The sequence below is a fragment of the Scardinius erythrophthalmus genome, assembly GCF_964197995.2.
Source record: "Scardinius erythrophthalmus genome assembly, chromosome: 22".
Taxonomy (NCBI): domain Eukaryota; kingdom Metazoa; phylum Chordata; class Actinopteri; order Cypriniformes; family Leuciscidae; genus Scardinius; species Scardinius erythrophthalmus.
Window position 1 is genome coordinate 28,542,145 of NC_138242.1, and position 15,200 is coordinate 28,557,344.

Sequence of the window (15,200 nt, forward strand, 5' to 3'; positions counted from 1 at the left end):
AAACAGTGGTATGCATAATCTCATAGATATTAAATAAAGCATGTCTACAATAGAGGACAAAACGGATCGTTTTACCCTAAATAAATGGCAACTTATTCATAATAAAAACCAATAATTTCTTCCTTTTGAAAATGAAAGGGTTTTATTAGTGCAAGTCTATCCATATCTTCAGAGATTTAAAACAGCAAGTTAAACATAAAAAAAAAAAAACATTTAACAGTTTTTTTTTCTTCTTTTTTATTAAATATGTAAAAAGCAGGTCAAGTTATTCACAAATAAAATGCAAACATGCAACACATTTGGGGAATGCATAAGGGGAGATACTGTGAGGGAAATAAAAAAAAAACATTGTCTATTTATAATTATTAACAGTACATATGTTTACATTCCTTTTCATTGTACACAATAATAAATGACATAAGCGTTGACCTGTGGAGAATATTGACGGGTATCAGGAGATCACGAGAATGATTTCTGTTCAGAGGATCTTACGCTAAAACCTGTGCTTTAGAACGACAGTTAAAAAAATTCTTCAATATGCATTGTTTTCTTCAGATGATGGCCGTTTCTTTACTGTACATATAAAGTTAAACATGTTTAGACACAGAATACCGATTGCACAGTTCAAATGAAATGCTTCCTATCAAACACTGTGATTGGCTTCCACCTCTGCGAAGTTGAGACACATTTAGCCAAAATAAAAGAATTATATATATACTGTATATAATCTAATAAGGTGAAAAACAGAATAACGTTTCCGTATGCATTATATTCCAATGCAAAATTTACTATAGTAACCAATGGTGAGTTTTTGTAAGGAGTCTAACAGGAGGTTCTATTTCACAAATGGTATTGGTAGCTCTTTAAACTACTCTTATTGCAGTATTTTAAGATTTGATGTCACATCTAAAAACAAACGGCTTACGAAATCTTCTTTCATCGGTGTAGTGAGATGGAAAAAGTACGGTAAAGTAAAACCAAACGTGGTTGCTGCGCAGTGGTCGTTATCAAGGGCTTTACACGGACAAGATTCACCATTTAAGCTGCTGTCAGATACATGTTCATAATAGCCATGATGCAATTAAACAGGGCTAATGAAGAAAACAAAAACTGGACAAAAGACACCTTTGAATATTTGGCCACTTTGTCTCACTTCTTCACCACCAGAGCAAATGAGAAATAAACCGTCATGAGTTTGAGAAAGTGAACCCAAAGTAGTTTTCTGACTGAGTGCATGTGTGTTCAGTATTCGTCCTGTGTGTCGTCAGGAGCGTCCTCCTCCTGAGCCGGAGCCTCATGTTCCTCACCGCTGGCCTCCTGTGCACACACACACACACACACACAGTTGTTTGTTAGTTATTTAGGGGGATCTTGGCATTTTAGATAATGTCAGTTCGTCCTAGTATAGTAGTTTAACAACATATCTTAAATCAGTCTCTCATTTAGTGTTATGAATCGTGACAAACTGCACTACATATGCGACAGAAGCACTGGATGTGAAGGGGTCACGGCACTGAAAACAAGATCAAATGGGTCCTTCTTACTTATGAATCATACTTATGAAGTTATGACCCATTTGATGTACATCTATTCAGTATTGAATTAAAGGAACACTCCACCGTTTTTTGAAATAGGGCTTATTCACCTTCTTTCCTACTTTTAGATAGGTGGGCAAATGCATTTGTCTCAGTGCATGCATTGTTTTAGTTTGACAGGGTCGGCGCTAGCTTAGCTTAGCATAATGAATGGAATCCTTTGTTGCCAGCTAGCATGTCCTGAGTAAAAGTGATATATATATAAAAAAAAAAAAACACCTAATTACTTCTTGTGGCCTGTGTATTCACAACAAGTACAAATAGTGATGCAGATTAACACTAGGCGATTGAATACACAGGCCACAAGAAGTAAATAGGTGGGGGTTTTTTTGTTTTTTTTTATCACTTTTACTCAGGACATGCTAGCTGGCAACAAAGGATTCCATTCATTATGCTAAGCTAAGCTAGCGCCGACCCTGTCAAACTAAAACAATGCATGCACTGAGACAAAAATGCATTTGCCCACCTATCTAAAAGTAGGAAAGAAGGTGAATAAGCCCTATTTAAAAAAACGGTGGAGTGTTCCTTTAAAAGTTAAATTAATTTTCTTTTTATAATTCCACTGTTATGTCTTTAGGAAGGTGATATCTAATCTATGAGTTACAAGAGTTTCACGCCAGCACACAGTTGCGACTGTTGATTGATCATTTTTGAGATGATTTCTTGTTATTAATGAATTGTTACATGTTTCCTACCATAGGCTCATATTTAATCATTTGTTTATTTATTTGTTTTAATTTATTATTTTATTTCTGTAATGTTTTTTTTTTTTAATCTTAAGTATTTTGTGTCATTTATAATGATTACATTCTAAGCAATTTCCTATAATTTGTTATTTTATCATAATTTTATTAAAATATTTGTGCCATGCTGCTGCATAGGATTGCTATTTTGTCATTTCTGAAACTGAGCCAGACAATGTTTACCTATTTGTTAATCGAATAAAACACTTTAACAATTTAATCCAGTCTTTAAACGAATTTCTGGAGATTTATTATTTTATTTATATACACCATAGACTTAGACTCCCTGTGTTCTACCACCGGTAACAATTGCGACCAAAGATAAAACTCATTTTTTCATGGACTTTTCAAATATTTTTTTTTTTACATTATTGACATTGATTGTTTAATATACTTACAAATAACCACACAAACTCATATATGTCATCTCTGGGGAAAATTTGGGATTAAATGGGTTAAAGTTTGAACTAAAGTAGTAGTATGCAGTATGTTAACAATAACAGGTCATTTATAGAAAAATATCCTGTTTCATTCTGATTGTCAGATAGAGGATAAAAGAAACAACAAAGAAAAACTAAATTATGACCGTTTTTTGACCTTGTCCAAAATCATAAGTGGACATCAAGGGAAAAAGCTACATTAGTTTGGAATATGACAAAAAAAAAAAAGTAAAATGAATGAATGCATACATAAAAAAGAAAGTTGTGTTGTCTTATAAAAAGAAAATATTAAATAATAATAAAACAACAATAAATGGTGTGGTTTTATTAAAAGACAAAAGAGCAAAAAAAAGTAATGTAATAAATACACACACATAAATAGGTGTGACGCTTAATATTAATAATAATAAAAGGTGATGTTTTACTAAAAGACAATATTAGAGCAAAAAAAGTAATATAATAAATACACACATACATAAATAGGTGTGATGCTTAATAATAATAATAAAAGGTGATGTTTTATTAAAAGTAAAAATGAGCAGAAAAGTACAATATATAAACACACATATAAAGTGTATGCTCACTGTGCTGACGACAAAACCCCCACAGGAAGTACTAACCTGGTCGTCGGCCGAGTACAGCACTTCCATGAGTCTCTCCACGAAGGGCCCGTTGTCCTGGCCGTGATCCTGACACAACAGCTCCACCTCTCTCAGCTTCCCGAAGTAGAAATCCCGCTCCTTCTCCACTCCTTCTAGTGCTAGCTTTAATGTATTGAGCTACAGCAGTGGAGAGACACAACAGTTCAGAATGGTTCTGCTGTAAATGGACAGTAAAAGCTGGTTATTGCTTTATAGACATGCTTCTAAACAATATAACTCTTCATTGAGTAGATGCACTTCTACTTCCTGTTTTAGCAGCCTTTTCAGAATTTAATTAATTTGTAAGATCCAATAAAAGTTCTTTACTTGTTTATTGTACATAATTAACAATGCAGTACTTTTTTATTAATGAAAGCCTTGATGCAAATGATTTCAAAAAGTTATGTCTAACAAGGCAGCTCTCACTAGGTGCCCAGAAATGCTTTATAGGTCAACAGCTTATGATGTTTAAAAAAGCTCCACAAAGTTTAAAATGCATAAAACAGCACATGCTGTCTAGGAATACAGGATTTGATGTCCAAAAAACGTTGTCTAGATTAACAGCACATGTTAAAACAACAAAAAAAGCTGTGAAGGTAAGCAAATCCAAAAATGCAGAGACAGCCCAGTCAGAATAAAGTTCACTAGTTTCCCAAAAACTTGTCAATCACAGGTACAAAAAAAAGTCTATGATGTCATGATAATGTCTATAAAGATGCATATGATGTCATAAGATTTAGAATGATGCCTATAATACCATACGAGCATCTAGAAAGATGCCGATGATGTCATGAGAACATCTATAAAGATACCTATGATGTCGTAAGAAAGAATATTAGAAAGATGCCTGTCGTAAGATCTAAAAAGATGCCTATGATGTCATAAGAACATCTAGAAAGATACCTATGATGTCATAAAGAGATCTAAAAAAAGATACCTATGATGTCATAAGAACATCTAGAAAGATGCCTATGATGTCATAAGAACATCTAGAAAGATGCCTATGATGTCATAGAGATCTAAAAAGATGCCTATGTCATAAGAACATCTAGAAAGATGCCTATGATGTCATAAGAACATCTAGAAAGATGCATATGATGTCATAGAGATCTAAAAAGATGCCTATGTCATAAGAACATCTAGAAAGATACCTATGATGTCATAAGAACATCTAGAAAGATGCATATGATGTCATAGAGATCTAAAAAGATGCCTATGTCATAAGAACATCTAGAAAGATGCCTATGATGTCATAAGAACATCTAGAAAGATGCATATGATGTCATAGAGATCTAAAAAGATGTCTATGTCATAAGAACATCTAGAAAGATGCCTATGATGTCATAGAGATCTAAAAAGATGCCTATGTCATAAGAACATCTAGAAAGATGCCTATGATGTCATAAGAACATCTAGAAATGATGCATATGATGTCATAGAGATCTAAAAAGATGCCTATGTCATAAGAACATCTAGAAAGATGCCTATGATGTCAGAGATCTAAAAAGATGCCTATGTCATAGGAACATCTAGAAAGATGCCTATGATGTCATAAGAACATCTAGAAAGATGCATATGATGTCATAGAGATCTAAAAAGATGCCTATGTCATAAGAACATCTAGAAAGATACCTATGATGTCATAAGAACATCTAGAAAGATGCATATGATGTCATAGAGATCTAAAAAGATGCCTATGTCATAAGAACATCTAGAAAGATGCCTATGATGTCATAAGAACATCTAGAAAGATGCATATGATGTCATAGAGATCTAAAAAGATGTCTATGTCATAAGAACATCTAGAAAGATGCCTATGATGTCATAGAGATCTAAAAAGATGCCTATGTCATAAGAACATCTAGAAAGATGCCTATGATGTCATAAGAACATCTAGAAATGATGCATATGATGTCATAGAGATCTAAAAAGATGCCTATGTCATAAGAACATCTAGAAAGATGCCTATGATGTCAGAGATCTAAAAAGATGCCTATGTCATAGGAACATCTAGAAAGATGCCAATGATGTCATAAGAACATCTAGAAAGATGCCTATGATGTCATAGAGATCTTAAAAGATGCCTATGTCATAAGAACATCTAGAAAGATGCCTATGATGTCATAGAGATCTAAAAAGATGCCTATGTCATAATAACATCTAGAAAGATGCCTGATGTCATAGAGATCTAAAAAGATGCCTATGATGTCATAAGAACATCTAGAAAGATGCCTGATGTCATAGAGATCTAAAAAGATGCCTATGATGTCATAAGAACATCTAGAAAGATGCCTATGATGTCATAAAGATCTAAAAAGATGCCTATGATGTCATAAGAACATCTAGAAAGATGCCTATGATGTCATAAAGAGATCTAAACAGATGCCTATGATGTCATAAAGAGATCTAAACGGATGCCTATGATGTCATAGAGATCTAAACTATGATGTCGTAAGAAAGAACATTAGAAAGATGACTGTCGTAAGATCTAAAAAGATGAGTATGATGTCATAAAGAGATCTAAAAAGATGCATATGATATCGTTAGATCTAGAAAGATGCCTATGTCATAGAGATCTAGAAAGATTCCTATGATGTTGTAAGAGGATCTAAAAAGATGAGTATGATGTCGAAAAAGGATAAGAACATCTAGAAAGATACCCATGATGTTGAAAGATGCCTATGTCGTAATAAGATCTAGAAAGACGCCTATTATGTCATAAGAACATCTAGAAAGATGCCTATGATGTCGTAAGATGATCTAGAAAGATGAAGGAAGAAGGAAAAAAGCACACTAGGTGCCCTATATGCTGTATAGGAATATAGGCTTCGATGCACAAAAATCCCATCTAGCTCACTAAACGTCTAAAAAGCTGTCTAAGTAGTGTATCAAGTATCACGGCTAAAATCAATGCAAGAATACATTTAGACAAAAATCTTCCAAACTGATCCACTAAAATAGCATCTTACCTCACGGTCTCGTTTAGCACTTATAGCTATTACGTTCTTGATTGCTCAAACAGTCTATTTAAAGAGTTTAATAGTGTTAATAGGGTTAGGGGTGTCCACCTGTTCGCCTAGTTGTGTTACTTGGGCTTCCAGCTCCTTCTCTCCCTTAGCGGGTGTCGATGACATCACAGGAATCTTTTTGGCAGAGGAGGGTCGGGAGGTGGAGGTGGAGGTGGAGGATTTAGGAGTTGAACTGGCTGATCTAGTAGCTCCTGCACACAAGTTAACAGATGCCATGATGCAGGAGGCTCGACATTTAGTAGATGTCAATTAGCCAGTTGATTAATTATGATTGTTAATGAATCACGAGCAGCCCGAACAGACCTGCGGTGGGAGAGCAGGCGGCATGGAGGGATTTCTTTGGCAGGTTGAAGATCTGCTCCCCGGGATCTGGAGGGGGAATGGCATCCTGGCCCTGTCTGGCCTGGACCGGGTCGTACTCCTTCCCGTCGTAGTTGGCGTCGAAGAACTTCTTGAACCACTGAATGAAGTCCAGGTTGTCTTGAAATCGCCCCTTGACGAGCTTCTCCACAGGGATAATCTGAGAGGAAAGGGAACGGGATGAGTGTAAAGGCCCTTGCACATTCGTGTCCGACATTTTCACACGGTTGTGTTCACACAATTACACACTTAAAAAAAAAATTTGCATCGGGTTCGATTTTCTGCGCTTTTCGCATCAGTAGTGAGCATTTTGAATGGTGTTTTGACAATTCAGAGCCAACGAATCACGAATACGAAAAAACGCATACGAAAATTTCGGACTCAGTGTGCAAGGACCTTAAATATGAAAAATAAAATAAAAAATCTACTTAACAAATACAGATGATTTATAGTTATTTAGTTAAAACTGGGGTTTGCAAAACCATGGGGTTTCCTGGTGGGAAATGCAGGGAATTGGTGTTAATAATTAATGAAACCATAAAAAATACTAATTGAAAATCTATTTTATCATAAAAACAAAACATTTTAGAAGACATTTGTTTACCTGCTGCACGTCATGTGACATCTAACCGACATCAGTGAACCGTGAGCACTTGAATGAGTTGTTAAATATTAACTTCAAAACTCAAGTAAACTTCAATGTGTGGTTGAAATCTCTTAAATCTCGTCAAATAAGTGGTTATCGTTTTTTTTTTGCAAATGGAAAAAACAGTCCTGGGGTTTTTGGGGTCTTTCATGCATTTTCTTATCAGATAAAAACCACAACTTTCTAAAAAATGTACTTTCCTCTGGTGATTTTGATCAGATTTTATTTCCGTAACCCAATGCTGTGGTCCGTTGAGCGGTTATAGTGCAAGCGCAACGCCCTCATGCTCGTCTCACCTTGTCAACATTCATCCTCTTGAAGGAGGCCTGCAGGAGTTTGAAGTTGTGGATGTATTCATGCTCCAGCTTGGCCTGGAATTTCACCTTCTTAAGACTGATACAGCCGGGAAACAGCATGTCCATGAACTGGCAGTACGCTGCTCCTGTAACGTCATGCGCAAATGATTCGCCGGGCGAACAAGGTTTTGCTGACAAGACAATCTGTAGGACTCATTCTGCATCTTTCACATCTCCAAAACTTTCAACCAGATTTAGACTCAGTTTCACGTTCATCTAATAGTGGAATTTCCTCTGAAGAAAACTTAATCAGAAGAACTAAAACAAGGGCACTTAAAAGGGAGGATGCGTTTGACTCCAAGGACGTAATTTAAAATGCCAGTGCAACGTCATGTAAATCAATGTCTTCAGCCCGTCTAGGTAGACCTGGACCCGTTCCAGAGGATATTCGGTGTCTCTGGGATCTTTAAATAATTCTGGCCTGAACTGTGCTTATGCTGAGCTAAATTAAGCTCCATGTGATGTCATGCTAAAGCATAGAAGTCTTATGTCGCAAAGATCTACTGTTTGATATCACTAGTCAGCGTTGACTTCGACTGATGACTTTTAATGACTCAAAATTGCATGATTAATGGATAAAGATTAGAATCATTTAATAGATATTGGTGGAGCTCATAACAATCCTTGGCATTTACAAATTCATAACATAAAACATTTAAAAAGGGTGTGTTCACAGTTTGGTTAGCTTGGTCTGGACCAAAAAAAAAACCATTTAGTCCTATTTTAACTAGAAAATAACTATATTTATTAAGATATATGAAAATTTTAGTGTCATTTATTATTGAATCATATTTTTAAAGATTTCATAAATTTCCATGACTTTTCTAGGTCTGTAAATCACAATTACCTGGTAAAGATATATATCCCAAAACTATAAACTATATACATAAGCCTATATTTGCAAATATAAATAACGCTATGTGTGCAATGTCAGTATTTTTTAGCTTAATTATTGGAGTTTATTAGCCTATATTTAACAAAATAATTCCTTTTTTAACGTTCAAACTCCTTCAGAAATACAATTTCTCTGTCAAACTAAAATCACACAAAGGATTGAACTGATCGAGAATTTCACCTGATTGAATTTCAAACAACTAATTAAATAAATGTAAACGACACTTAATCATAGCGGTCATCAAAAGTAACGTAGTCATTTCAGATTAAAAGTAAAAGTACTTGATGAAAGATGAGGACTAAATGAGTAGTTGACACACAATATTTTTTATTAAAATTAATCTATAAGGAAACTTTTTACTTTTTAGATGACCTTTTAGCTATTTAAATAATCCTGTGGTATGAAAAATGTCCATGTAGTCTCATGAAAAATATTAGACAGTCATAAAAAATTGCGTGCATAATAATTATAAAAAGATTAGAATAAATTGTTTAAAGTTAAATATACCATGTAACATTGCACACAATATATCTAATGCTATAAACCAGTGTTATTTTAGTATCACTGAGATACTACTATAGTTATTATTTTTAATAATTTCTATATATTTTCCTTTCTAATTTTATATAGACTTTAAATTAGACTATTAATAGTTAATTCGTTTTTATTTCAGTTTTAATCATTTTAGAAATATAAAATGTTACTTGGCTTTTTATTTCATTTCAAGTAATGATTTTTTAAAATGGTTTTAGATAACTATAAAATCCCTGGTACAAACACTATTATTAGACGACGCAAAGCTTTACATGTCTTTGTTTTTTTGGCTGTTATAAAGAAGTTCTCGTTTAATGTATTTAAAGTGATTTACTCTATTCCCAGATGTATAAATCATGGCTGTTTTACCTAAAGCAGCTGAGAATTTACAACAGCTTTACAGAGCAGACAAACGCGTAACACAAATGTTTAAAGGTAGCAGCAGCCGCCCTACGGCCGAGCAGACGGGCACTAGCGAAACGCCTTAGTGTAAATCCTCCGGGATTATTGGTCTTTGTGTCTAATGAGTGTCAGTGGTAGTTTAAGTTGGGAGGTTCAAATACCTGATGACAGCTGCTCCACTTTAGTGTAGTTTAGACTGACCAGATCGTTCACCCAGGCCGTGATGTCATGCCTGCTCATAGTCTCCTGGGTGATTGAGGTAGAATACACGTTGACCGCCATCCCCCAGCTGTGGACGAGACACATCATCATCATCATCATCTGAATCATGTGCAGATATAGTGAAGGACAGCTCAAAGTCTGGACGTCACTATCAGCTCTGCTGTTGACTGAGCAATTTACAACGCATTCTACCTACAGAACACTATAACAAGAGGATTTACCAAGTCTAGTTTAATTCCCGTTCACCAAGAATGATAACTATTAAGATTACTATATTAGAGTCTTTGAAGTCATGTGGATTCTGATTGGCTGTCAATGTTTTATCGCTTATCAGCTGGAAAAAAAATCGTTATGAAAGTGATTCCAACGATATTGTTTCTCTGTGCCGTTCTCGTTACAGTTGTGATGTGATTTTAGAAAAACGATTTTTAGAAGCATATCTTTATTGTTAGCGTCCTTGGTGTGAACGGGCCTTTAGTCTGCGCACTATATAATGCTTTGCGAATATTTCTAATGGCTTATGATTTTCATGTTACCGAATTTAATCTCTTTACTGAACTTTTCCTGCTATCTAGCAATGCCTAGTGTTGCCTGTAAACACGGTGTAACATGATCCTAATGTCAACTAGGAAATCAGCAAGTAAATATCATGGTATAGGCGACAGACAGAGCACTGCACTCCACAATGGTAAATACAAGCTTTTGAGCTTTCTTTGTTCTCATACACAATTGCGTATGTCAAAAATTCTAATGAAAAAGGTTCAATAAAGTACTTTTTAATGTATGCACAAATACAGTCATTTTCCTTCTCAGAACAGTTTCTGATGTTAAAGTCTATACATTTACTAAAAAGCCTTTTTTGTGTCCTCTACTGAAACTTGTGTCCTTGAAAACCTGCTGATGTGATGACAGATTTGAAACATTTCTCAGTTTAGCACAAAATGTATTTGATTGAGTAAAACAAACTAGGGACGCACCAAAATTCTTAAAATTTCACATAAAATTCTTGCCTACATGATAAAAGTTGATAATTAATTTCCTGTTATGGCTGAAAACCTATTTATGACCGGTACTAAAAATCTGAGCTATTTTGTCTAAAAATAAATCAAAGAAAACTAAACTCTTACATCAGTCTTGTCAATGTAAAATCAATGATCCAATTTTTTAATTAATTTTGGCAATTTTATAATACACAGATTTTGGAAAGTTAAACAGTGGGAAATCTCTTTAATAATTTTATGATAGCAAAAATAATCACACACACACGCACAAAAAAAAAAAAAAAAAAAAAAATGTACAAGCATTGAAAATTAACCAGATTATAATGGACATGGTCCTGAAATATAATGAATCCCAAGTACAAACTGATTGCTAAACAATAATAATTTAAAAACTATAATAAATTAACACTGTCTGTCTGTCCACATCCAGTTATAAAATGTCACAATTAAGCATAAGAACATATCAAAGATCATCTCAACGTGTTTGTAATAAAGTAACCCAATTTCAGATCTATTCAGAAATATCCACATCAATCCCATTCCCTTGAATTCCTAGTGCATCGTTATATGAATAACGAACGAATCCCTGAAGAAAACCCACATCCCTTATTCAGGATTTCTTTTAAAACTCTCTCCAGGATGACAAATCCACCTCCTTATTAATTTCTCCAGGCTTTAATGAGCTTAAAAGCGCATTGCATTTCCAGACATAAGTGCTTTTGTGCCTAAAGAGCAGATTCATCTAAATTTAGCAGGGAAGATAAACAGTTTAGAGAGATGTTGGAATGAAGGGGGAGGGAAAAAAAAATCACTGTCAACAAAAGCCATCAACCTAAAACATGTTTATAGTCCCGTAAAACACCTAATCATTTTTTTTAACTCATGCACGAAATATCACCTAGTATTAGGCACGATATGCACGACACAACCGACAATCTGAACACATTTTGGGGTTAGGATGAAATGAATTACATTACGCAATGGCTGACTGCTTCGTGAACATACAGGCCATGCACTGTCAAAACCTGGGAAAGCACCCTGTCAGCCTACATCCCAACATACATACATCCTAAAACATATGCATACTGTTTGGGGAAAGCCCTCAAAGCACGAACGCGTTCCCTAAAAAGCTTTTAACATGGTTTCTTGATGATTGCACCATCGGGAAAACGCCATAGCTGGCTCAGGAAAAGCCCCACCAATAACGGTAGATATAACGCAGCCATTATGGGAGTTTGGGGTTAACCCAGAGCGAGTGCATTGGAAATGCATGGATTTAAACGAATGATCTTGATATTTTCGGATGAATGCATTGATAGTAGCTCGTTTAAAGCGGGTTTTCTTTGTAAAGCGGCCGGCGGATGGTAATGGCAGTGGTGTACCTGTAGGCGCGCTCTCCGCGCACTGTGTTCTTTCTGTAGGGAATGATGTTGGTGCCGTTGTTATCCGGAATGATGTCGTTGTTGTTCTCTCCATTGGGGGACAGAGCTTGGGTCGGACCGGGCATTTGGCTCTGTGAAATACTCGAACGGACTAGGAAAGGGACGTCGGGGATGTTCCCTGCCGTCTGCCTGCTTAATGTTCTCAGTGTAAATCCTGTGTGTGTGTGTGTGTGTGTGTGTGTAAGTAATATGGATGTGTGTCTCTCTGGCTCAACAGCGACTTCACAGGTGATTCACGGAACTACAGTCATGTGACTTTGGGAGGGGTACTTCACATTTGAGCCAGGTTGTTGGAGTAATTTAGCCTTTTCCTAAATACATAATTATAAATTATATATGATGTATTATATTTATGAATATACCTTAGAGGTCATCGCTCCTCATAGGACCTAGGGAAAAAACTCATAGGTGTCTTCTAAAGACAGACAGGCCTGCATCTTGGCATAACATTTGTCCATACTTTTTATTGTGATATATTAGTTCACATTTCATGCAAGGGTTAAAAAAATGTGTTCATAAACATGTTATGGGTTGGGACAGATATTCCAATATATGACTAAACTCTTTATATTTCCTGCTAAATTTAGATCAACCTGCTCTTTACGCACACATAAAGTCTGTAATATAATAAATAATAATATAATGACATTAATTGAGCAGCATATCAGCAAATTTGAATGATTTCTGAAGGATCATGTGACACTGAAGACTGTAATCGTGAAGAAATGATGCTGAAAATTCAGCTTTGATCACAGAAATAAATTAAATTTTAAAATATATTTAAATAGAAAAAAGGCATTTTAAATTGTAATACTATTTCACAATATATTATAGTTTTTACTGTATTGCTGATCAAATAAATGCAGCCTTGGTGAGCAGAAGAGACTTCTTTCAAAGCATTACAAAATCTGACTGACTCAATTATAATATATACATATATATATTTATATATGAGATATATGTGACGGGTCAATGGCTCATTATTCTTCTCTGCATTTCAACGAGCGCTGTGATTTTATTTATTATATACATACACATAACACAATGTTTAGATAGCTCTTGTTAATGTATATAGTATGACATCTTTACAACGTAGTCCCTCCAATCAATCAAATCTATGTTTTTTAGAGTCAAAACAGATAGATAAATCTATCCAGGTCATGAGCAGAGGTCTAGTCACTCTGATTTAAGAAGTTTCGTACTTTTAAACAAAGTGACACTACAAGTGGAAAAACTTTAGTGAGGGTATTTCTCATTCTTCAACACGGCTTCATATAAACAGTAAATCAACACTACACTACAGTTTGTCTATAGAAAATGATCACATCTAGAGTAAATTTACAGTGTAATTCATACATAACATCTATGTGATAAAAAAACAACAAGATTTTTCAGAAAACATATGTTGATGTACTATATTGATTAGTATAGGATTCAGATGAACAAATATACGTGAGTTGAAGGAAGCAAAACTCACTGAGCCAGGACAATGAACATACATCAAAAAATACTTTTTTTCCGTAAAACTTACAAAAGATTAGATGTATATTACTGCACTACTGGTTGAGTATTCAGTGGCTGATACTGGGTTTAGATTCGATATAATATGGATATAGATTTGATATAAGCTAATAATACTGTTTAATTAGCAAATGTAATGTACACATGCTGAAATTAAATGAACTCTTTCTTATTTTACACAATATTTCATTTATACAAGTGTGAAAACAGATATTGTTTTGAAACTTGATAACATGATAATCAAGTGGGTATGATAATTGACTGATGCCAGTTATCTCAAAATGGCCAAATATTGCCCAGCCTGGATAATATACTAATCAATAATGTATAGCACAATACAAAAACTATTGGTAAGCTAAAAATAAATGAATTAATTAAATTAAGTGTATATACAGAGGGGGCCAAAAGTAAGACCGCAGTGAAAACTTTCTTGATTTCTATTTCTTTTTTTAGGGATGCACGATATATCGGCCACCATATCGGAATCGGCCGATATACGTTTATTTTTAATGTTCGGCCCGGTATAATGTGGCCGATAAATAATGGATTATTTTCTTCCACTGAGACACTTAAGATGCGCTCTGTTCACCATGATGGTTTTTAATTGCTTGATATATGATTGGAATCACTTAAAAAAAGGAAAATACAGTTAAGTGCAACGTGCTGTCATATAGGCTACAATAAATTATAATGAGAAGATTATAATTGTGTGCTTGGGACATGGCTTTAATGGTGAGACTTTTTTTGTCTCAGGCGTTTTTGTAATCAGGCTCTCAACAATTATATAAACATTTGGATTTAGATTCATCGGACAATATATCGGTTATCGGCTTTCAAATTCAAAGAATTATCGGTATCGGCCAAAATTTTCATTTCGGTGCATCCCTACTTTTTTTCCCCACATTTAAAACTGAAAATAAGCAGGACTACAAGGCACAGAAAAGTTATGATGTAAAATGAACCAGAAGTATTCTCCACTACTGTAGGCTATTAACCAAATTAAATCAATATCAAAGTAAATTAGTGGCATTGATCATGTGACTCTTAGTGCAGACAGAATTTCTTTCTTCCACTGAAGGTTTAGTTGTACTTTCGAAGATCTGAAATGCAGTGCTGCTGTCATGCCAAAAATAAATACTATTTTTTAAATAAATGCATTTTTAGATGAATTTCTCATGCATGGGAAAATGCAAACTAATGCTCTCAGAGATTTGAACCCGACTGTGGGTCAGGTAAACGTTTCTAAAGAAGCACTGAAATGTTAAACATGCAGTCTTTAAGCTCCTTGTGTTGCAGATTACTGCATTTTTAATTGCACCAGACTGTTCAATTGTCTTTTGTTTGCTTGTTCCCCCCTCAAGGCAGAAAATGGC

At 34.7% G+C, this 15,200-nt stretch overlaps 1 protein-coding gene across 1 annotated transcript; it reads right to left on the reverse strand.

Annotated features, from left to right (window-relative positions):
* Window positions 1-123: 123 nt before the first annotated feature.
* Window positions 124-12,502, reverse strand: mapre2 (microtubule-associated protein, RP/EB family, member 2). Its single transcript, XM_081352750.1, has 7 exons — window positions 12,247-12,502; window positions 9,803-9,930; window positions 7,751-7,896; window positions 6,752-6,968; window positions 6,488-6,639; window positions 3,399-3,557; window positions 124-1,317 (listed from the first exon to the last, which is right to left on the reverse strand). The coding sequence occupies exons 1-7, from the start codon at window positions 12,369-12,371 to the stop codon at window positions 1,243-1,245; spliced, it is 1,002 nt and encodes a 333-aa protein (XP_081208876.1). The 5' UTR covers window positions 12,372-12,502; the 3' UTR covers window positions 124-1,242.
* Between the last annotated feature and the right edge of the window lie 2,698 nt (window positions 12,503-15,200).

Bases quoted from the DNA above. Each gene is read 5' to 3' on its own strand.
- mapre2 (XM_081352750.1), bottom strand. From the start codon at position 12,371: ATGCCCGGTCCGACCCAAGCTCTGTCCCCCAATGGAGAGAACAACAAC. The intron at 6,640-6,751 runs GTCTGTTCGGGC...ACTTGTGTGCAG, and splicing joins CGCCTGCTCTCCCACCGCAG to GAGCTACTAGATCAGCCAGT. The intron at 3,558-6,487 runs GTGGACACCCCT...CCACTGCTGTAG, and splicing joins TAACACAACTAGGCGAACAG to CTCAATACATTAAAGCTAGC.